The following is a 24,484-nucleotide window of genomic DNA, read 5'->3' as shown; positions in this document are numbered from 1 at the left end:
GGCAGAATTCTAGCAAAATACAGTGTTTTCTTTAACCATACTATGGACAAGAAGGGAGAAGATGCTTGCAACAAAGAGAACAGTTCACAGAAACACTATGTCCTATGTTTTATGGAGATTTTTCTAATAGAAATTTCACCAATAAAGAAAACTGGAAAATGTTCACATGCAACCTAAACAAAACATAGCAGCAGATTAATAAATCTACACAAAATGCACATTATATCATTACTACACAAGCATAGCTTCATGCACAGATCAGACACCTTATACCACCAAAGAAAAACAGTTCATGTGTCAAAAATAACCCTTTCTCAATAGACATTAGACGCTGGCTGTTCAAACATTCTGCTGAGACAGCTTGGAAATTTCAGTTTTAAGCATTTTGCCTGTTCAGAAATTATTAAACTACCATAGAAATTCACATTGTTTAGTTTTCCTTCTTATACTCCAGAATTTGTAAAGATATGTAAATTACTTTACTGTGCACAGTTTGCTGAATAGCAACATGTTCTGCAGATAATTAAAAGTCTCCTATAGAAATAAAGGACATATTACTATTTTGCAGATTACAGTGAGTGAGAAACGCATCAGGAAAAAAATGTTAGTCCCGCAGCAGCTGTTGAACATAATTCTGGTCCTCAGATCACCTTCTGTTCTGCTGGCCCTGGCTAATTTCAGATCTCATAATTTTCTAAGTATAAAATGTCAATGAATGTAAGAAATACACTTCAAATTCATAGCCAAAAGAATATATAACGAAGAATATCTTCGTCCATTTGGGAAGAGAGGGTATCAACAAAACCAAAAACTAACTCACCAGCAAAAGTTTTACTTTTTTTCACACATTGATTCACCATTTGCATCAAGTTTCATAACTACTAACATCAATTTCAGTTAAGCCCCAAAAGGCAACACAGCTTAAAACTGGCAGAGCAACAGCATCCATTGATAAAACGCTCAGTAAATGCAGATATATCACTACCGACTGGAAGTATTTGGGCTAATGATCACATCAGGCACCTGCCACATAGTCACGAACAACATAAGGAACAAATGGCATATTTAAGTGGGGCAGAGCTCCCAAATGTATTTGTTAGACAAGCCATGTATCCCAACAGAGTAAGCATACTAAAAGTATTCTCAAGCACATTTTCATGATTTCTACTTCATAATGTTGTCGCCATATAATTAGTGAGTTGAAACGGTATTAATGCAATTTTTTATTAAAAAAAAATAAAGCAAGTTCATTTTCATTTTGAGAACAAAGTTGCAAAGCAAAAACCATGTAGATGCCTAACTGACACGGATTTCAAAGCCTCTGAAAAATTGCGTGACTACAAGACACTGCTTCAAGCAGTTATCCTGAAGGCATCAATTTAATTTATTCTACACAAAGGAAACTGATATGTCAGTTTGAGTAACACAGGTAAGTTCCCTTCCAATATTTACCTTTAAGGAGCTCTGCATAGGCCAAGCAACTGAAAGCCGATTTAAGTCAATACCACCTTATGGCAACGCATCAGCCCTGAGCAAATCTAAACCAAGAGGCTGTTTTCCCTACTCTCCCCTCCTCCTTCCCCCACCTCCGAAAGGTGGCTGGCTGGCATCTTTTCTGCTTTAGGAAACTGCTGGAAATATGTCTGTGAACAACCAACCAATATGGCTACAAAAGATTTGCATGTACGTTCAGAAGAAACTACTGGACATATCTGGTGAAAATTACCAGGAAATAAGGAAGGTTGATGCTCTGAGATGCAGGCTTCACTGCAAAGAGGGTGCAATTGTACGTTAAGCCTGCACAGACAAATCTGGCACAATCAAAAGCTGTGCAGGTTTATTTTCCACTGTGGCTAGTTGAGGTAAATCCCTTGACTGCAGTTGAAAGACTGACCTCAATTATTGGCACTGAAGTAGAAAATTGCTTGTGTCTTACTCATCTAGGTCTTTAGTCTAGTAAGCAATCTCTGTAAAAGGAAACTAAATGAGAAATTAATTCAGCACCACCTCTTTCCACATCAAAAAAACATGCAACTTTCTGTAACGAACAAAGAAAAAAAAAAATCAATAAGTATATATTTATTAAATATAATCTTGTTGTCCAAACTATGACCCAAACTGTCATCACCAATGTTTTCTGTTAACTACTTTTCTTCTTTCCCAGGCACTGAGATTCTTGACTTTCCTTTCTATACACAATTACTTACTTCTCAAATTATACATTAGCACTGGCATTTAATTCTGTAGTAATATTTGTAAAAATCATTCTGGAAAGAGGTAAGACACCCTTCATTAAGGGAAAGAAAAACCAGAATTTATTAGAGAATAAATTCCTGTCCTTTGACTACCAGTGACATTTGAACATAACAGTTAAATTTAATTACTAGGTATTTCAAGAACTTTGCATGAGAAAGCTGAACTAGATAACCAGGTTCTTAGATAAACCACAAACTGTATCAGGGATAACCACATTACTACAAGCAGAGCCCATGTATCAATTAGTGAGCTTCACTATCCGCTTACACAGCGGGGGAAATGAGCAGAGCAGCAATTATTTAACACCAGTTTTACCTGCAAGTGAAGATGTAGGAGCAATTCTACTTACAAAAGGCAAAAGTACAGCTAAACCCCTGCAAGCCTGGGGCAGCAAATGAAGCCACTACTTAACACAGTCAAGTAAAAGCAGAGCAAGTGAGAAGGACTTTTGAAAATAAGTGTTGGTATCTGTAGTAAAGAGGAATGCTGCAGGTTAGTACAGATGGGGAAGAACCTTGTTATCTACAGAAAGATGGAAAATTTGCATTCCTTCCATGAATGCTTTAATATTTAACAAACTACATCTCAATGACAGTCGCATAACCTTCCCTAATGGTCCCGCATGCTTGGAATCATTAGCAACTAAACTATGCAGTACACAAATGAGAAAAGCCAAAGGTTAAAAGTGTTGATTGATACTAATCTCAGAGTATGACTATTCCTAATATTATTACGGTTCAATATAAAAATAAGGTTATGTATCAGAAGAGTGAAAAATAATGGGTTTTTTTAAACAGCAAAACTTGCTCCAAAATAACTGAACTGTCATGGCAATGCAAAAGTAATTCTGGCTGGCAGTTGTAAAGACCATTTATTGTTTATCTTAAGTCATTTACTTATCTTAACTCATTGTACTTTAGTGCTGCAGTTAAGAATAACCAAAGGAGGAGAAAATTTGCCAGTTTCTAAGCTTTTAAAGAGAGTAATTTAGAACAATTTTAATTAATTTTATTTAAAAAGGAGAATGCCAAGAAGAAGCAAGAGGGAAAAAAATTGTACTGCCAGTATGCTATTGGTGGGGGTTTTTTTTGTTATTTTTTTGTGTGTGTGTTTTTTTGTGGGTTTTTGTTTGTTTGTTTGTTTCGGGTTTTTTTGTTGGGTTTTATTTTTACAATCAGAGTCATTCTTAATGCATATCCTTTTTGGCATAGCTTTAGCAGAACTATTACTTAGTTTAAAAACTCTAAAGCATTAACCATTAGACAATTCAGGAGATGAAAGGCATGAAGAATCTACACATCCTATGTGTGATCCCTGCAAAAAATAAAGATGAAAAAAAGAATTTTGTAGTAAAAGGTTTTTCTCTTTCTCCTGTGCACTCAGAGTACAGAACTATACATTGCATTCTTATCACACAAGCCATCTGAAATTGTTTAATATTTATTTTTAAAGGAAATATTCCTACATCATTTTATATACTGAAAACAGATTTCTTCAAAAATAAAAATATTGAGTCCATCTGTTCCAGTTGTATTCATTTCCTAGACTTAAAAACCATGCTTCAAGTTTTTAGCTGCAAAAGCAGGAAAACCCTTCCCAAAAAAACACTGCACTAGTCTCCGTAGGGCTGCAGCGAAGCAATAGCAGCCCCCTCTGCTGCTCAGAAAAGGAGAAAAGTATTAATATACACCATTACAAAACCACCACCCCACCTGCACACAATATTCCAGCCTTGTCTCAAGTGAGTGTACTGCCTGTACGCAAAGTAAAGAACTACTTCAAAGAATCAGCATTTCTCTAATCATCTTTTATTTCCCCCGTCCCTAAAAAGCTTTTAGTCTATTAACGTTCTGATCCTAACTGCAGACTTTCTTACAGGAGCCCCTTTTCACTCAGCATATTCACAAACTGCCCAGTGAAATCTTACTTTTCTTTAGTTATAAAAATTAACGCTATCCTTCCACACAAAGCCAAAAATCACTGAAAAATAAATCTTTTATATGCCTGTGGTTCTACATACTAGCTTGGACCAGGCACCTCGCAGTAAAAAAATTCTGTCCCAGTCTGCACCATTTGAGTGAGCACACTTTAGATTTGTTTCAGAACTTGAGAGATGGGTATTTAAGGTCCAAGCGACAGGTCTCCTGTGGTACATCCTGTCCTAGCTCCACCAAAGCCAATCCAGCTCATTTGTTCTGTCTCTCCTTGCTCCATTCTCCAGGGTCAACAACCAAGAAAAGGCACTCTTGGAACAGCACCATTGCTTACACACGCACACCCAATGACTTACAGCCTCTGGAATCAGAGGATGCTGCAATCAAAGTACACCATTTTTACAAGAAAACTAAGCATCTATTTAAAAAATCATCATACTACCTTTAGTAATGACGTAAATGTTCAAATACGACAACTGCTGAAGGGGAATCAAAGTGGTTTTTGTGATTGTAGATCCAACTACGTAAGAATTTTTCATCTTCATCTTAGCTAACCTGTTTTCTGGTTCTTAGGAAGCTCTAGTTAACCAACAAAATCATCTCCATCACAGTCCACAATCCTGCTACAAGCCAACCTGCATTTAAAGAGAACACTAACTCAGAAAGTTACTGGAGAGTTCTGCATGCAGAATGTCCGACCCCTTGTGAGTAGTTACCATCACAATCCAAGTAGTTAGCACAGAAATAATGTTTCACATTCAGGTACCCTAATTTGGTAAGTTTCATGACAGCCTCAACAGAAGAAAAGGAAATAAATGTTTAAGAGCGGTTTTGTTGCAAAGGCTCTTGCTGAACATTGCCCGATGTCTGGAAGGATTAAGCATCCCCCATAGATGGGGTCAAACACTCCTTCAGACATCCCTCCAGACAAGCAGAGCAGACAATTGTGTTTCCCGAAATCTAGAACAAGAAAAATGGCCACACATCAGCTAACAAGATGTGTGTTCCGGACTATTAAGAAAGATCTCAGGGTTTGGGGAAGAATGTTGAAGGGATCAGGGGCCCAAGTAATATTCTCTTCTATCATACCGACTCTAGGACATGACACAGGATGGAAAACAAAGATCGAGGATTTAAATAATTGGCTACAAAAGTGGTGTGAGGAAAACAACCTAGGCTTCTTTAACCACGGGCTGACCTTAATGCCAGATCTTCTATCTAGGGACGGGGCGGGTTTGTCTCCACGGGGGAAAAGGCTGCTCGCTACAGAACTAGCTGGGATCATCAACAGGGCTTTAAACTAGATGTGAAGGGGGTGGGGGGTATTATCAGACTTAGAGGATTAACAGCCGAGGACGGCCCTCCATTGTCTGCTGAAGGGAGTGTAGGCAGGTGCCTTCGGCCTGCTGCCTCAGTGATACTAGGGGGTGATATGTGTAGTCAAGAGCAACACACAAGTTGCCTAGAGGTTAAAGAGAATCCCAAAAATAACAGCTCAGGTAATAAAACTTCCCCCCCTAGGGGTGCCGTGGGGTCGAAAGCCCAACTTACGTGCTTCTATACGAATGCACGCAGTATGGGCAATAAACAAGAGGAACTGGAAGCTCTTGCTATCCGGGGAAACTACGACATAGTTGCCATCACTGAAACATGGTGGGATGACTCGTATAACTGGAGTGCTACCATGGATGGCTACAAACTCTTCAGGAGGGATAGGAGAGGTAGAAGGGGTGGTGGGGTTGCCCTGTATGTAAGGGAAGATCTAAACTGTTTAGAGTTAAATGTTGGGGATGACCTAGTAGAATGTCTATGGGTGAAAATCAAAGAGGGGCCTATGAAGGCGGATATTGTAGTGGGTATCTGCTACAGGCCACCCTATCAGGACAGTGAGACTGATGAGCTATTCTTTAAACAACTGGGGGAAGTCTCGCGCTCACTAGCCCTTGTCCTTATGGGTGACTTTAACCTGCCTGATGTCTGTTGGAAGTATAACATGGCAGTCAGGAAACAGTCTAGGTGGTTCCTGCAGAGTGTGGAGGACAACTTCCTCTCACAACTGGTTAGTGAACCGACTAGAGAAGGAGCTCCCCTAGACCTGCTGTTTGTGAACAGAGAAGGTCTTGTGGGAGATGTGAAGGTTGGAGGACGCCTGGGGCTTAGTGACCACGAGATAATAGAATTCTCAATTCTAGGGGAAGTTAGGAGAGGGAACACTAAAACGGCCAAGCTGGACTTTGGGCGAGCTGACTTTGGGCTGATTAGAAGTCTGGTTAACAAAGTCCAATGGGAGACAGCTCTCAAGGGTAAGGGGGCGCAGGAGGGATGGTTACTATTCAAAAGGAAATTCTGGAGGCACAGGAGCGAGCTGTCCCTGTGTGCCGGAAGTCGAGCCGCCGGGGTAGAAAACCAGCTTGGATAACAAAGGAGATTTGGGAACATCTCAAAAGAAAAAGGGATGTCTACAAGTCTTGGAAGAATGGGCAGGCATCCAGGAATCAATACAGGGAGGAAGTTAGGGCATGTAGGGAGATAATCAGGGAGGCAAAAGCCCAATTGGAACTTAGACTAGCCTGCTCCGTAAGGGACAACAAAAAGTCTTTCTATAAATATATTAATAACAAAAGGAGGGCTAAAGATCACCTCCAGCCCCTACTGGACTCAGGGGGTACGTTAGTCACTAGGGATGAAGACAAGGCTGAGGTCCTTAATGCCTTCTTTGCCTCAGTCTTTAATAATAAGGTCAGCAGTTCCCAGGTGAGCTGGCCTTCGGTGTCTGAGTGCAGGGAGGGAGAGCAGATTGAAGCTCCTGTGATCCAAGAGGAACGGGTCAAGGATCTGCTCCTTCGGCTGGATGCCCACAAGTCTATGGGGCCTGATGGTATCCACCCGAGAGTCCTGAGAGAGCTGGCGGATGTCATTGCCAAACCCCTGTCCATTATCTTTGGGCAGTCTTGGCTCACTGGGGAAGTTCCGCTGGACTGGAGGCTGGCGGATGTTACCCCCATTTACAAAAAAGGGCGGAAGGAGGATCCGGGGAACTACAGGCCTGTCAGTCTGACCTCGGTGACGGGCAAAGTCATGGAACAGGTTATCTTGAGTGCTATTAATGAGCACATACAGGTTAACCGGGTGATCAGGCCCAGTCAACATGGGTTTATGAAAGGCAGGTCTTGCCAATCAAACCTGATCACCTTCTATGACAGGGTGACCCGCCTGGTTGACGAGGGAAGGGCTGTGGATGTAGTTTTCCTGGACCTCAGTAAAGCCTTTGATACAGTTTCTCATAGTGTTCTGGTGGAGAAACTGGTAACTGCTGGCCTGGATAGGCACACCCTCCTTTGGGTTAAAAACTGGCTGGATGGCCGGGCCCAAAGAGTGGTGGTAAATGGGGCTAAATCCGGCTGGAGGCCGGTCACCAGTGGGGTTCCCCAGGGCTCAGTGCTGGGTCCAGTTCTGTTTAACATCTTTATCAATGACCTGGATGAGGGGATTGAATGTACCCTCAGTAAATTTGCGGACGACACCAAGCTGGGAGGCTGTGTCGATCTGCTCGAGGGTAGGGAGGCCCTTCAGAGGGATTTGAACAGACTGGATCGTTGGGCTGAGGCCAATGGCATGAGCTTTAATAAGGCCAAGTGCAGAGTCCTTCACTTGGGGTATAAAAACCCCAAGCATCGCTATAGGCTCGGGGAGTAGTGGCTGGAGAGCTGCCTGGCGGAGAAGGACCTGGGGGTGTTGGTTGACTACCGGCTTGATATGAGCCAGCAGTGTGCCCAGGTGGCCAAAAAGGCCAATGGGATATTGGCATGTATCAAGAATAGTGTGACCAGCAGGAGCAGGGAAGTGATCCTGCCCCTGTACTCGGCACTGGTGAGGCCGCACCTGTTTTGGGCCCCTCGCTTTAAGAGAGATATTGAGCTCCTGGAGCGAGTCCAAAGAAGGGCAACTAAACTGGTCAAGGGGCTGGAAAATAAAACTTATGAGGAGCGGCTGAGGGAGTTGGGGCTGTTTAGCCTGGAGAAGAGGAGGCTGAGGGGAGACCTGATTACGGCCTATAAATACTTGAGAAAAGATGGTGGGGAGGTAGGGGAAGGGCTCTTTACATTAGTGATGGGAGATAGAACAAGAGGAAATGGGCATAAGCTTAGTCAGGGGAGATTCAGGTTGGATGTTAGGAAGTATTTCTTCTCTGAAAGGGTTGTCAGCCACTGGAATAAGCTGCCCAGGGAAGTGGTTGAGTCCCCATCCCTGGATGTGTTTAAGAATAGGGTGGATGAGCTACTTGAGGATATGGTTTAATGGGGATTAGGGATGGTTGGACTCGATGATCTCTAAGGTCTTTTCCAACCTAGAAATCTATGAATCTATGAATCTATGAACAATTCTCCTGCTCTACCCACTTGGATTTTAAAATTCAGGTCCTTACAGAATACATGAAAATACCGTCAATGCCTTTTGGTGCCTTTCTCCCCTCAAAACATAATTTGTGGAGAAATATGAAATGGCTCCTGGAATCCCACCTGAAATGGGTGGTTGTGGCATGAAAAGAAGAAATCACATGAAAATTCAAGATAGCATGTGCCTGAAGTGAGAGGCATACTTCAAGATGAAAGAGGGCTGCCGTTTGCATGTCTCCCAACAACCGTTTCCTACACGCACAGCACAACCTTTTGCCATGGACACAGTAAATTGCATCGTCTAGTTCCTGCATCATCTTCAGACTGTTTTCCTCTTTTACCAGAGACCAACGGCACGAATGCAAGCAGGAGTAAGAAAGAAATCATGCCTCGATACCACAATTAGACCTAGAGCACTGAGATATCTGCCTTTGGAGATCTCACACCTGCTAGTCCGACATGAAGTAGTTATTTTTGTCTGATCATAGAAATCTGTAACAATATTTGCTGGAATGAATGCATCTAATGCTTCTCAGGAATTAATGGGTTTAATTTTTGAATTTTTTTTCAAGTGACTGTTTTCTGAGGTGGCTACAACATTAGACATTTAATATTAGAAGTATTATGTAATGCAGAATTTTAGATAAAGAAAAACTAATAGAACAAAGTTAAATTCATGGTAGCTCAGGTATAAGTGACCATGACTTTTCCCCCCCCTTCCACAAAATATATCAAATCCAAACTAAAGCTGGATGAACCTGGAAACTATTTTACCTGTTTAGAAACACTTTCTAAGATAATCAAGAAGCAAATACTCCTCCAAATAAGAAAAATTCATAGCAGTTAAAGAAAAACAACTCATCTTGATGGAAGCTGAAAACCCCAACTAAAAACAAAAGATGTAAGTATATTGAAGATGACAGTCATTAATATTTAAAAACTACAAAACTGGGAGTTGTAGAAATAATGAAGCAAACAAAAAGACACAAAAAATGGAATCAGTTAAAGATTATATATATTATGATCAAAACTATTTTTAAGAATTAGAGCAATCAAAATATTTCAGAAATCTCAAATAAACCTAACGATATATAGAAAAAAAATTAGAAAAAGAAACAGAGTACAACCTGGAAAACCACTGGCTGAATATCCTAGGTATCAGTCCAAGAGAAAAATATATGCAATAGTTGACATAGAATAGGATTAATAGCGTTGATGCCAATGTTTCCGTAAAAACATGCTGGTTATCACTTATGCCATAAACATCAGTTTTGGTAAGATAAAATATTGCTGGCGTGATGTATTTGGTAACACTACAATTTCAAGAGTATGAGCACAGGTAGACAAACAATTTAAACTTTCACAGGCCCCTCAGAGATGGGCCTGTGAGAACATCATGAAGTTCAACAAGGCCAAGTCCAAGGTCCTGCACGTGGGTTGGGGCAATCCCAAGCACAAGTACAGGCTGGGCAGAGAATGGATTGAGAGCAGCCCTGAGGAGAAGGACTTGGGAGTGCTGGTGGATGAGAAGCTCAACATGAGCCGGCAATGTGCACTGGCAGCCCAGAAAGCCAACCGTATCCTGGGCTGTATCAAAAGAAGTGTGGCCAGCAGGTCGAGGGAGGTGATTCTGCCCCTCTACTCAGCTCTCGTGAGACCCCACCTGGAATACTGTGTTCAGCTCTGGAGTCCCCAACACAAGAAGGACATGGAGCTACCGGAACGAGTCCAGAGGAGGGCCACGAAGATGATCAGAGGGCTGGAGCACCTCTGCTATCAAGATAGGCTGAGAGAGGTGGGGCTGTTCAGCCTGGAGAAGAGGAGGCTCCGGGCTGATCTTATAGCAGCTTTCCAGTACCTAAAGGGGGCCTACAGGAAAGCTGGAGAGGGACTTTACAAGGGTGTGTAGTGATAGGACAAGGGGCAATGGCTCTAAACTGAAAGAGGGCAGATTTAGGTTAGATATAAGAAAGAAATTCTTTACTTTGAGGGTGGTGAGGTACGGGAACAGGTTGCCCAGAGAAGTTGTGGATGCCCCATCCCTGGAAGTGTTCAAGGCCAGGTTGGATGAGGCTTTGGGCAACCTGGTGTAGTGGAGGATTTCCCTGCCCATGGCAGGGGGGTTGGAACTAGATGATCTTTGAGGTCTCTTCCAACCCTAACCATACTACGATTCTATGATTCTAAACCTAAAGTAAGGAAGAATGTTAATCTACATGAGCTATTTCCCAGTGACAGTGACTACCAGTAATACATTCTTGTCCTTGCAGTGCTACAGAATCCCACATGTACTGAAGGATAAAAACATTTAAGGGCAGTTGCTACGAAATATGTGATGCACTGTAAATGTATTTGTTTGCTTATGTTGTGGTCATTACACAACCATTCCTAAGGAACTCAAGAAATACAAAATCACAGAGCACTGGAAATGGATGCCACAAATACAATGTTCACTGGAACAGGTTGCCCAGAGATGTTGTGGATGCTCCATCCCTGGAAGTGTTCAAGGCCAGGCTGGATGAGGCTTTGAGCAACCTGATGCAGTGGAGGGTGTCCCTGCCCATAGCAGGGGGGTTGGAACTAGATGATCTTTGAGGTCCCTTCCAACCCAAACCATTCTATGATTCTATGATGCATCAGCAAAGAACAAGCATCAAGCACATGTTTCTGTAAGAGTCCTGCACGTATTATTTAGTTTGCCCTCCTGTGACATTTAATATTTTTATATAACAGACATGACAACGTTTGATAGGACACAGATCAATTGGAGTAAAAATCAAAGAATCATAGAATGGTTTGGGTTGGAAGGGCCCTTAAAGATCATCTAGTTCCAACTCCCCTTGCCTAAAAACAGTAAAGGATCTGATGAGGGGCACTGGATGTGGGAAAACTCTAGGCACTTTAATACAACCAAATGTCAATTCTTATCTCTAGGTACAAAGGACACAGGATATATTTACTGAAAAAGGCTTGCATCATATTAGACAACCAAACATGAAATCCCAATGCAATGCTGCAGTCAAAAGTCTTAACGGAATCGTTTATTATATAAACAGGTAAATATATAGCATGAACGAATTTTAATTGTCATTGGTGCAGTTGCTACTGGAGTTTTAATCTCAGTTCTGATATCTACAATTCAAGATGGATGTTCAAAAACCAGAGTGTGTTCAGGGAAGTATCACAACAAGAACAAAAGAAAAATACGCCCAATGGACACAGCGTTCTTATCATTTACATCTAAGAGACCTTTCCGGAGTGAATGTGATGGCTTTATGTACATGGGGAAAAAGTCCCACTTGTTAAACAGCTCTCTAGTACAACGTGAAAAGTGTAAATTGTAATGCTCAAAAAAAAGACAGATAACAGGAAGACAGCAGAGTAGAGCGAAGGTGCAGAAGTTTAAACACTGATGATAAATAACAAACTGTTAACATAGGCTTGAGATAGATTTGCCTTGCTGGATTGCTTCCTGTTTTCAAATGGTGAACTTTTTCTAAAAATATGCTTTAGTTTGCACACAAGTCAATACAGAGCAGTCTGACATTCAATGCAGGAAATCGTAAGAGGTAACCACAAGCACCCTTCCAGATTCCTGGGTATTGCTGGTGAATGCAGTAAAGGCTCTCCTGAACCCCCAGCCTTCTCATTTAAGTGCACATGCCCTCTAGTCATGACATTTTCACAATGTTATAGAAACAATTATCTCAGTTATTTGCACAGGGCAATAGCATGAGGCAAATATTTATATATAATTTTTATATATTATATAAACATTATGTAAACCCTGAATGTATATAAAATGTATTTATATACAAATGTAACAGTTTTTATCTTTCTGGCGAAGTTTATCAGGTAGAACACAGCGAGCTTGCTGCTGTCAAGTGGAAGTCCAGGTGACAGGCAGCAAACACAAGCAGGATACATCGTGGTGTTACGCAGGAACCTTGCCATTTCCCTCCTCAACCGCACAGGAGCCCGCAGGCCAATAAGCTAAAAAAGTCAGATTACAAACATACTTTATTCCTTTCCTCATAAACTACTGAATAAAAAGTAGGACAAAGAACAGAGATGCCAAAAAGTTGAGATGAGCTGCACAATGACACCTATGGCAGTCAGCTGCTGTTTTATTCAGTCTCAGCATTATCTCTTGGTATTTGGCAGTGATGAAAACTATGTGTTGCCAGTATTGCTACGTACAATCAGACCAAACCAGCAACTGTGCTGGGTCAGGAATGCATGCTTCTGAGGAGCCAGGTTTACATCTGACACACAAACAGTAAGTAGCACATTCAGGCATCACAGATGCTACTGGTGGCACAAAGCAGGTTTCACAGGAAAACAACAAGGGAGCAGGTAATTCAGCCAGAGTTATGAGGAGAAATGTTCTAAACTAAAACGCTGAGAAGCGCATCTGAAAAGCTAAAAATAAATCGCTCAGATTCGAGTGTCCTAGCATGAGCCTATCTTCAACAGGTTGACCCAGAAAACACTTGGAAATGCAGCTGATGAGTCTACAAACACTCCTTTTTCTTCTCAAAAGCAGCATATTAATTAGTCGTGTTTATTTTTACTCGCAATTCTTTCATGCTCCAGTACAGTTATATTTCTACAACATTTCTTAACACAGAATGTGTTCCTATGGTTAAACGTTGGTTTATTAATGAATCGGCAACATTAATGTTGCATTACGCCACTCTTACTATGTAACCACGACTTAGAGCAGTACCAGCCCAAGCAGCTTTCTAACCTACGCTGATCCTTCAGATACACAGTTAAAACTGCCTAAAATTGAGTTGCAGCCTGAATCAAGTACGATTCCCAAAGACGGTTCACTACCTAGCTCCCCAAAGGTGCTCGCAGGAGCACGGCCTGAGGACAGAGCACAGACGAAAACGGCCAGCACTGCACGGAAACGATACGCAAAGCGACTGTCAGACCACACAGAAATTGTGCATCTATACAACAGTATTCCAGACAACTTCCTTCAGGCTAAACCAGCTTGTTTCAGTTTATGTCAAAAACATCTTAAAAAAAAGGAAGGAAAAAACCTGTATTCATTATTGGAGGTGATAAAAAAAAAAAGCTTCAGAACTGACCACCCCTGAAAACTACGCTCTACTCTGTCTGTACATAATTTGAGAATGGTTGTTTACAAAGCACTTCAGAAAGCTTCCAATTCAAAGACTCAAAAATGCACTTTTGAGAGTAAGCATTTCCTACACTAAATATCAAGTCCCTACTAGATGTATGTTTTTAGTTGATATTCAATAAGTCATGGAATACCAAGGCATTGGAATAAAAACAACAATTTGAGTTGTAAAAAGCCAATTCAATGACATGACATATGACAGTATTTCACTCCAAATTAGGAAGCATATACTTCAGTACCTTGAACAGTAGAATTATCAATAGAAAATTATAGCATTTACTAAAAACTCATGTGAAAATATTACAACTTTTCAAAAAACGAAGATGTTAGTTGAGATACTTTAAACATGTAAGTGAATTACACACTAATTGCTATTACCAAAAACCATATTGCTGCAGCTTCCAGGAGTAAATGGTCATCCTATTCACCTGTTTTAGTGCATCTTCAAGACTGATTCTCCATCTCTATACAATTATGTTCATACACACAAGGAACCCCGTTAACTTATGTTAACTGATTTTTTGTGGTTTTGTTCTGGTTTACATCAGTTTGCATTTTTTAAGAAAAATAAAAATAAAAATTTGAGGGGGTTTTCTTCTTTTGTTTTTTGTAAAGTGAGAGGAGGCTAGGTGTTCTATTACCAATTAATGAAGAAAAAGAAATTGGTACATAGGCTCAGGAACAGCATTGTTCCAAAAGAACACTTGTCTGCTCCTCTTTTTTATTAGTATCAACAATCATTGCACACAATTTACGAGGTCCTCACAAGCAGGACACCATACAACATTATGTAATGACTTTGTAACTGAATGACTTGCTAACACACTTTTTTTTTTAACCTGTATTTTGTCAATGAACTCACTACAACTTGGCCAGAAGGAAGGACTCAATACTCCACCCTATTTTTTCATCTAAATGAACCAGACATTCTCAGAGAACACCACATGTGCACAGATGCTTACCTTCCGTCTTGCCAGCTTTAAGAATGAAAATATCATAAACAATGCCAGCAGGGAATTATTAAGTGTATGAGTTAGCATGTAAAAATATTTAAAAATAAATACCTTGATCTTTTGAACACAGCCATCAGAGCTCTATTCCTTAAAACATATAGGAGTATTTGTTCACGTCAAATACATGCAAATAATTTTATTAACAGTTACAACAGAATAGTTTTTGTGGATGGGATAAATTCTTCATAATGAGCTTGTTAGGAGGTAAAAATCTTTGCTTCATTGTAAAACTTAAATATCCGAACTATTTTCCAAAATCCAGAATTAACAAGGATTAAGACGGGGGAAAAAAAAAAAAAAAAAGCAGTTTCTCACCTTTGTCTTTATGTAGAATGGCGATGACTGGTGAATGGGCAAGTCCATGTGGCTATTGGAATTTGTGACAGTGTTACTGTTGGCATGTTCATCTTCTCTACTGCTGTCATCAGACTGCTCAAAATCATCACTCTCCTGGTCCATTTCCTCCTCCTCTTCCACCTCCTCCTCTTGATCACCAGCATGTTCATCATCATCTTCCTCTTGGTTACAATTGGATTCTTCATCAGCTGTAATTAGTCTATTGTTATTTTCTTCTAACTGTTCCTGCTGAGACTCATGCCTGTCATCAAATCCAGGTTCTTCTCCTCCTGTCTCCCCATTCCTCCCAATGTGCTGCTCCTCTTGTTGTCGTCTTTGCTGCTGCTCCTCCTCTTCTACGACCCGATTCATCTGCTCCTCATCTACTTGGCTTGAGGAAGCATTACCTCGAAGTGATCCACCAGTTCGTCGCCTCTTGCTGCCCACAGAGAGCAGTTCCTGATTCATTTCCAAAAGCCAGCTTGCTACTTCTTGGACCTTGGCTAGGCTATCTGAAGATGCAAATGCTTTCACATTCTAAGGAGACAAAAAAAAAAAAAAAAAAAGTGGGAAATTACAAAAGTTACGTTTTTATTAGATAGAGCATTAAAAACTTATTTCATCGTATTACTCCTGACAACTTCAAATTCCAATAAATAAGGAATAATTTCTACTTGACACACAACTGGAAAAACCCAAACAAACTGCAGACAATTTTGTAGCACGAGAGTTATTTCTTCTACCAAACAGTCTGCTCACGATCTCTGTAAGCATCAGATTCTGCAAAATTCAGAATAACTACTTGCCCTCCTAGAAAATCCACAAGAATCATTAACAGTCACGTTAACAGAAGGTCTAAGTATGTCCTTGCTAAAAATTGGACAAAGATAATTTTCAAATGGCATTATATTTCTCCCTCTCAGTTGATTACAGACTTTACATAATTACACACAAATGATGAACTGCTTTTGGTCTTATGCCATAAGAGCAAGCATTTTCTGGTATAACTGAAAGTTTCATTTCTTGTTACTATGATTTTTCTATCAGCTAAACAAAAAAGAGAACACCCACTAAAGAGTACAGCCTTATCACTTCCCAGTGTCAAACTGGCCACTGAGACGCCCAGTGGTCAAAACAGACATCGCCGGGCAGCCCCTGCAGCCCAGAAACCGCACACATCTCACCTGGCAAAAACCACTGTCAGCAGTGAAGTTCTCCAAGAAGCTACAAGAACTGTTAAATGAGATTCTGATAAGTTAAAAAACTGCCAAATTTAGGTGAATATTAATAGAAATTGAAAAATACTAATGCAATTTCCAAATTATCCACACATTCGGCTACACATATGCATGCAAGCAAAATACAAGAACAGAGGGATATAACACAGTCTAGCTAGATCTTGCATTTGGTATTAGATTTCCAGCTATACAACCTCCCAGGCTGGCACATCCTGACTCGAGTTCCCCTAGATTCAAGTGATGTGTTGAGTAGGTGAAGCCAGACAAGAACTCAGCAAGTTGTGAGATTCACAAGTTGCACATGAAAATGCAAGCAAGGAGAAAATAACTAGCTTTTCTATCACGTACAGAACCACTGTCCTCAGGTGTCCATAGACCACACCACACACTCAGCAGGCTACGCACAGAGATTCAGAAAGCACAACGATACCATAGTAGAACGGAGCACAACTTCTGAGTCTCCCTGGAGTAGGAGCAGTGAAGGATATAAATTTCCATGAGTACTTCAGTACAGGAAGATATCCTCCTAACCTCTCCTACCCACCTCCCTCCTTTAAAAAAAAAAAAAAAACAAAAACAAAAACAAAGCCTCTCTCTCTTATAGTTCTCTATCTCTTATAGTTTAAAAAAAAAAAAAAATCAAAACAAAAAACCTAGAGCCTTGCCTGACAGAGGTGTAGAACATACAAACCCCAACTTCACTCCATGACATTTGTTGAAACATTCAACTTATTGTTGAGGAAGGAAGAAGTATTAGAAACCATAGCTCTGAGGCCATTTTCATTGTGTTGTACCATAAAAGCCACAGAAAAACATCTGTAAATGTGTTTCAAGTCTTGCACTGAGAAGAATTTGTAGGTTGCATTCTGCACACTTGTCCCCTCTTCCTCAGGTAAACATTACCAACATTGTGGGTTTTAAGTATCCACGATCTACCGAGATGAATGACAACTGCCCTCAAATAAAACTTTGAGCTCCAAAGTCGAAATATGCGTTCCACTAGCAATTAGCTCCAACCAGTGAATATCAAGCTAATACTAAAAGACAATGAAGTTCCACACATCAAGACAAGGAAGGACATGATAGAAGCAAGCAGAGGCTGTGCTGACTCCTGCTTTTACCAGGGGTAGAAAAACAATTATGGAACCGGGGTGCACATGACCCAAACCAGAGGTTAATGACTCCAACCTTCAGTGCAAGGGCCATCAAAAGTGAATGTGTTTGATTTTCTATATATAGTAAGTAGCGCTTGAGAAAGAGTGCACTCTTCATGACAAACAAGAGAAATGTTTTCACTTAACATTTTTCCTCAATGCCTGGAAACCTTAACATATTGGAGTGATGGTTAGTAACTCCATTTCATCAAATGTCAAGTTTGTTTGCATGTATCGTCTGAGATTAGTACAATCGATTTATCAGGCTTGCTGCAGTTTAGGCATTATGAACACGACAACATTACATCTTATTTTCTCACGGAAAGAGAAAATATTTAGATTTTTTTCAAGCATTAAGTCATGTAAAAATCAGTAATTTTTTTTTTAAAAAAAGGACCAAACAAGATATTTACATCTCTACAATCTAACAATTTTCACTTCCACCACAAATGATTCTCCAAATAGCCATGAATGAAACTTAAAAGTTTTATCACGTTTTTTCAGTATCACCAGCTTTATTTCAAATATATGCATCAATTAAGACTTACTTGATAAAACTTAAATGCTCCATTTGTTTCTATAATTTAATACATACTTTCAATTTGTATCTATAAGCAACCAACATGAAAGGCCAGCATTGAAATAATTTGGTAATAAAACGCATGATTCTGCTAAATACTTAAGTGACAAAAATAACACTATTGTTACAGTTAATACACCCGAATGAAATTCCAGCCAATTAAAAAAATGAATATACTCTACTACTATTACATATTTTTAATTATTCCTACATTTTTGTAGTGCCCATCAATTCATAAAATTAGCTTCAATCGTAATTTATTTCAGTTTTACTCTGTATTTGCATTAATAAACTCAACTTGTTTTTTCCAGAAGCCTGTAAAACGCATTATCAAAATTTAATTACAAGGAGTGCTACATCAGAAATCATCAATATGCAAAGAGGTGATGCATTCGCTAAAGAACAGATGGATGTACGTTATCTGAGAGATTTGAAACATTAAAGTTGCCTTCTGTCACGTAAGTGTTTTCAGAATTAACTACTGTCAGCTAATACACAAGATACAATCATTTCCATATATAAGGTAGATAAGGAATAAGACAGGATTATTATTTTGCAGGAAGAAGTGTATTTACAAATCAACTACCAGAGAACTAAAATGCTGTGTCTTCAGCTAGTACAGTGACTCCTTCATTTATACTCTCAGAGCCCAAAATTACTCAAATCAGCTAAAAAACAGCAGACCCACGGAGGAAAGCTGTTGCTCTCCTACCCACCTCAGACCACAAAGATTTTTTTAGACACACACCAAAACATTGCAGTGCAGTGGCAATGCTTTGCAGAAACATCCAAAACTCACTAAACTTTGTCAACAAGTCTAACTTGGCAACTTCCATGTAAGTTTCAGAACACTTGCAGTCAGCCATATGAAAAAGCAAAATACAAGGAATCCGTAAAGAAAATGGAAGTCCCTGGCCTGATCCAACTGTAAATTCAGAGTTGAAGAATGCATCTCCTACCTATATTGAAGATTAAATGCTGCTTAAGCAGAATTCTTCCACTTTATCCATAAAGTTTGCACAGAGATAGATTATAAAAATAACCCAGAACAATAGTTGCTCAAAACCACCTGTAAGAAATGCAAAGTGGGAAAGTATGGAGAAAATTCCTCAGGTTTATCTACCACAACAGGTTGCATTCTGTGCTGAGAGAGAAGGATAACCACTTCTTGCTTTACTGCTGAAGTATCTCTATCCCTCTAGTAGATACAAAAGTCGTTAAACATTTTTAACCTATAAAAACATTTAACTTTGGGAAAAATCAGGAAATCTCCACCAGTACTGCTGTTTTTTATTATTCTTTTTTATCATTTGAAATGGTAAAGAAAAAAAAAGAAAACGAGGTGGGTGCAGAGAGGTGGAGGTGAGTGAGGGACAGAAGGTGAGGGATTTTGTTGCTGTTTTTTCAACAACAGACTTTAAAGGAACTTGAAAAGGTTATAAAGAATTAACTTTAAAATCAGAGAATTAGACTGACTTGGATACTAACCTAAGTCACGTTAATACTGATCAGAAAAATGAATAGTGAAAAGATGGAACAGTTACAGTCACAACATGGTTTATGGGCAGTGAACACTCCTGGAACAATTCTTTTTTGAGATTACAGATTTGGTGGACAAAGACAGTTGGTCTAACACAAAAACTTCTGTAGATATTTGAATAAATCCTGCCTAACATATTAATATAAATAACCCAGTAAAAAAAGCTGGGATATATTAAACTAAGTAATACTGAATTATAATTGAGGTAAACAGAAAGTAAAAAAGGAACATCCCACGCAAGCTAAAGATCTCCTATGAATTCATTTCAACATCCCCATCTATGTTCTGAAACAAAAACACAATCCTTCTAAGCACACTTTGTCCAAGATTGACACTGGCACGTTGGTCACTCAAAGCCAGGTCCACATCCGCAAGCAGTGCAGTGCAGTAGGGGCAGATGTGCAACGCTGAGACTCAGCACCCACAGGATATGGGCTCCGGGGAGGGGAAAGGGCTGTTATTTCCAGACTAGCTCTGACACCCAGGCCTAAACCGACCCTCACAGCTGGAGCACATCCTCTGATTTAGTTTCACCCAGAAGGTGCTCTGAGACAGCTGTGCTTTAACTCATTCTATCGGGAGCAGGTGTGGACAATCTAGAGTTACACTTTAAAAGCATGCTCTTGATCCAAATGCAGACTAGCACACCACGTGCAAACGCACCTAACGATGGGTACACACCAGCACCACCAGCCACCTAAGACCTGTTAAGCCCATTTGAAAAACATGCTGTCCTGGTTTATGCCCAGCCAGCAGCTAAGCACCATGTGGCCGCTCGCTCAGCCCTCCCCCTGCAGTGGGACGGGGACGAGTGAACACAACAACAGGCCTGTGGGCCACGACAAGGACAGGGAGGGATCACTCACCAGTTACAGTCACAGGCAAAACAGACTGCAGTTGGGAAAAAAAAAAATCAATTTACTTTGTTACCCATCAAATCAGAGTAGGATAACGAGAACTAAAACCAAATCTTAAAAACACCTTCCCCCCACCCCTTTCTTCTTCCCAGGCTCAACTTTGCTCCCGATTTCTCTACCTCCTCCCCACAGCGGTGCAGGGGACAGGGAATGGAGGTTTCATTCAGTCAGTTCACTGCACATCCTTTCTGCTGCTCCCTTCTCCTCACAGGAAAGACTCCTCATACGCTTCCCCTGCTCCAGCATGGTGTCCCTTCCCAAAGCAGACAGTCCTCCATGAACTTCTCCAATGTGAGTCCTTCCCACAGGCTGCAGCTCTTCATGGACCACTCCAGCGAGGGTCTCTCCCGCAGGACGCAGTCCTTCTGGAACAGACTGCTCCAGCACAAGCTTCCCAGAGTCACAGCCTTCTTCAGGTGCAGCCATCCGCTCCAGGGTGGTGTTCTCTCCCACCGGCTGCGGGTGGATCTCTGCTCCACTGTTCCTCTCCACAGACAGCAGAGGGGCCCCTGCCGTCTCACCACGGGCTGCAGGGGAGTCTCAGCTCCAGCACTCCTCCTCCTCCTCCTTCATCACTGACCTCAGTGTCTGCGTAGTTGTTTCTCTCACATCCCGCTGCAGGCCACGCAGCATTTTTTTTCTTCCCTTCTTAACTATGTTATCCCAGAGGCACCACCACTGTGGCTGACTGGCTTGGCCCTGGCCAGAGGCAGGTCCCACTTGGAGCCAGGGAAGCTTCCAGCAGCTTCTCACAGGAGCCACCCCTGGAGCCCCTTGCCTGCTACCAGAATCTCACCGCACAGACCCAACTCACATGCATACAGAATTCAGTGCAGTATTGAGCAGGCAGAAATAAACAACATAATTAACACTGATAAGATTGTGGACCATGTTCTACAAATAAGCAAATAAATAAATATTTTGAGTGTATGGCCGTGACAGCTAACAATGCAGAGCACTACGAGCACGCAACCTGCACGCTGTATATTTAATACCTTGATCTGACTAGTGGCTACACAGTTTGTATATGAGAAGGATTTTGAATAACAAAATAACAAACCAAAACAATCAACATGCAATAACTGGAAACTGACACAGTCAGATAGAGAATCCACCACCTTCTTTTATAGGTTATGGCAATAAACAATTATCCTCACACAAGGACCTAACGAAGACAAGATACTTCAGATAAAGCCATAACTTAAACTAGTTATAAGCTTTAAACATAAGTTAGAGGAGAACAATTTTGCTGCACTACACAGGACAGCAAACTTGATCATAGTAACAGACTCCTTGAGTCATAAAATTAATACATTGTACAGAAGAGGAAAATAAACCTTCCATATTTCATCAGCACAAAAGTGTTCATTAAAGCAACATTAATATACAACTTTAAAAACTTTCAATAACTTTTCATCAAAATAAAATGCACCATTAACAATGCATCTCATTCTACAAGCATGCACATCTTTTTTAAGAATAAACTACTACTTCTAAATGTATACACACCTCAAATCTCTTGGTCAACTTCATTATTCCAAGCTTCAGGACAAATTAGCAGCTAAAAAGATTCTCTGCTCCTGCTCTACTATCACCCTGCCCAGCAAAGCTCTGGCAACACTTTGTGGAGCAGCACACGTAACTTTTCTGTTGGATTAGAAATTATCTCCTGCTCCCGTTTTCACTCCCTCTAGGTACTTTAACAATCAATTCACATTGTTTATTCAGTGTGAAGTGGTCAAAGTAACCAACAAATGAAACTGCTGCTTTAATTACTCACTCATGTCAAACATAAATCTGACAGCACACAAAAAGCTAGATCTAGTATTCATTAAATTTAAAAAAAAAAAAACACCCACAAAGTTTTCTGTGCAAATTTAATTAAGCACAGCTGCCTCTAATCTTCTTGTGTGGTCAGTTTTAATTATCCCCCTCCCTACTGTAATTTAGCCCCAACTTTGTATCTACCTCCGGAGGCTTTTCACCAAGTCCTTGTGCCCTGACCTCCCCTCCGAAATGTTTTTGAACGAAGACGATTCCAGTCTTCTCACCACATGTGGTCTACTGTAAGATGTCTCTCCCTTCTGTTCACCTGCTTCTAGTAACCCCACAATCCTATTTCAACAGGCTTTATCCCTTCTCTCCCTATTTCATTATCCAAATTTACTTTTTTCTCCCAGGACAGCCTCTTAACACAGCTCCCTCTCTAATCCCATGCCTCAGTCTCCCAACTCCCTTTTGGCTCGCAGTGCTCTTTACAGTCCCAGACACTTTGCTCCATTCTGATCCATTCCTTGCAGAAAGTGAAGTGATTTAAATGAGAGACAATAGCTGACAATACATGGGTGGTAAGAGCATGACAGAGCAGTGTCCCTTGCTATCAGTTATGGGGACAAACATGGAGAAGCCATTAAAAAGAAAACTTTGGTTTAAGCCTTGGCTGGAAAGACAAAAGAGTATGGAAGACTTATCATGTAATCCTACCTCTTTTGGTCAGCAGAGGTAAACTATTTAATACAGGATAAAATGTGAAATAGCACACAAAATCCACTAGAGAATGAGAATACAAAAAAGGAGTTTAGGAAATAAGGAATTGTTACAAGAATGTACATCGATATCACAGTACTTAAGCTGAGTAGCATGATAAGAAAATAACAGAGGTAGAAGAGAGACGAATAGACCTTTCATGAGCAAAAGTTTAGAAGAAACAGCCTGAGCTACAAGTAGTCAACATAGTTACTCTTTAGATTATGATAAAATATGTATGATCATGTTTAATTACTTTACACAGATTAAGATATTTTATATGACCAGCTTGGATAGGGCTTTGAGCAACCTGGTCTAGTGGAACGGGGGTTAGAACTAGAAAATCTTCAAGGCCCCTCCCAACTCAAACCATTCTATGGTAACACTAAGAAAACAAAAGTCCAGCACTCAGATTTCATTCTTCTGATCTGATCTTCTGGCCCCCCTTGAAATTCAACTGCTGAATCAAAGATACGACCTTCTGTCCCATAGGTCTTTGTCCTGTTAGTGTGGAAGACTAAATTCTTCCATTTTATGGATCTATCGTTTCTTCTCTTTACATTTATTTTTCCATAGTGTTTTCACATGATCTCCATTTGTGGACATTTAACATCATCACAGAACATTAACTTCTAATGTCAATTCTTTATTCAGAAACAAATAGCATGGTATTGCACGAGTAAGCAGACGAAAAAAATTCTCTTCAGCCATCACTGTAAAAGCCCAGCCTCTTCGATACGAGTTCACTTAATCCTCACAGATAGTGCCTATGGGTATAGAGTGTGAAAAGCTGCAAAAGGTGCCACATGCTTCCTTGCTGATACAGGCAGAGCACACACAAATTCACCAGCAACACAACCACCTGTGGGGCTCACGCACACACAAACACAGAATCTGTTTCTATTACAACTAAATAGCATTCCACGGATTTTCTTGGCAACAGCAAGAGGAGCGTTAACTCTTGAAGCTTTAAATCAAAAGCTCTTCTCTTCCCTCCTCATGCATTCTTCTCAAAAACAGGACTGCTCTAGCTAAAATTTTAGACAGAAAAGATTAACTCAGATTTCTTGGAGAGTTTTTTAAAAAACAAACAACAAACGAAACAAAAAAAAACTGAGTTAAAGTTGCAGCAGTTTTTAATGCTCTAGCACAGAGAATCATGCTATAAAATGTATTAATTGAGACCTGATGACAAAATTAAAGCAATCAACACCTAACAGGAAGAGAGGAAACCACGGATATTTTTTCTGTAAACACTTTTCCATAAGTAATTCATGACGTTAATTCTTGTATTTGAAGTGTTAAAAAATACCTGTATTTTCCTTGTCTCAAAAAGAAGAAAAATCATCATAGCAAATAATTAATGAATAGTGTTACACAAGTTATGTTCTTACCTTAAAATTTGACACTTAAGAAAATGAGAATTACTGTGAGATACTGT

At 40.3% G+C, this 24,484-nt stretch overlaps 1 protein-coding gene across 2 annotated transcripts in view; it reads right to left on the bottom strand.

The window, feature by feature from the left end:
• Positions 1-24,484, bottom strand: part of FBXW7 (F-box and WD repeat domain containing 7) — a 180,377-nt gene that overhangs the window by 95,306 nt on the left and 60,587 nt on the right. For both annotated transcript variants that reach the window (XM_086611548.1, XM_086611546.1), the window contains exon 2: positions 15,068-15,625. In XM_086611548.1, coding sequence (XP_086467674.1) covers positions 15,068-15,556 — 489 coding nt within the window. In that variant the 5' untranslated portion in view covers positions 15,557-15,625. The remainder of the gene's footprint in view (positions 1-15,067; positions 15,626-24,484) is intronic.

Source organism: Tauraco erythrolophus, chromosome 5 (assembly GCF_009769465.1).
Source record: "Tauraco erythrolophus isolate bTauEry1 chromosome 5, bTauEry1.pri, whole genome shotgun sequence".
NCBI classification, from domain to species: domain Eukaryota; kingdom Metazoa; phylum Chordata; class Aves; order Musophagiformes; family Musophagidae; genus Tauraco; species Tauraco erythrolophus.
The sequence above is the reverse complement of the archived record's forward strand: the minus strand, read 5'-3'. Positions and strand labels throughout refer to the sequence as shown.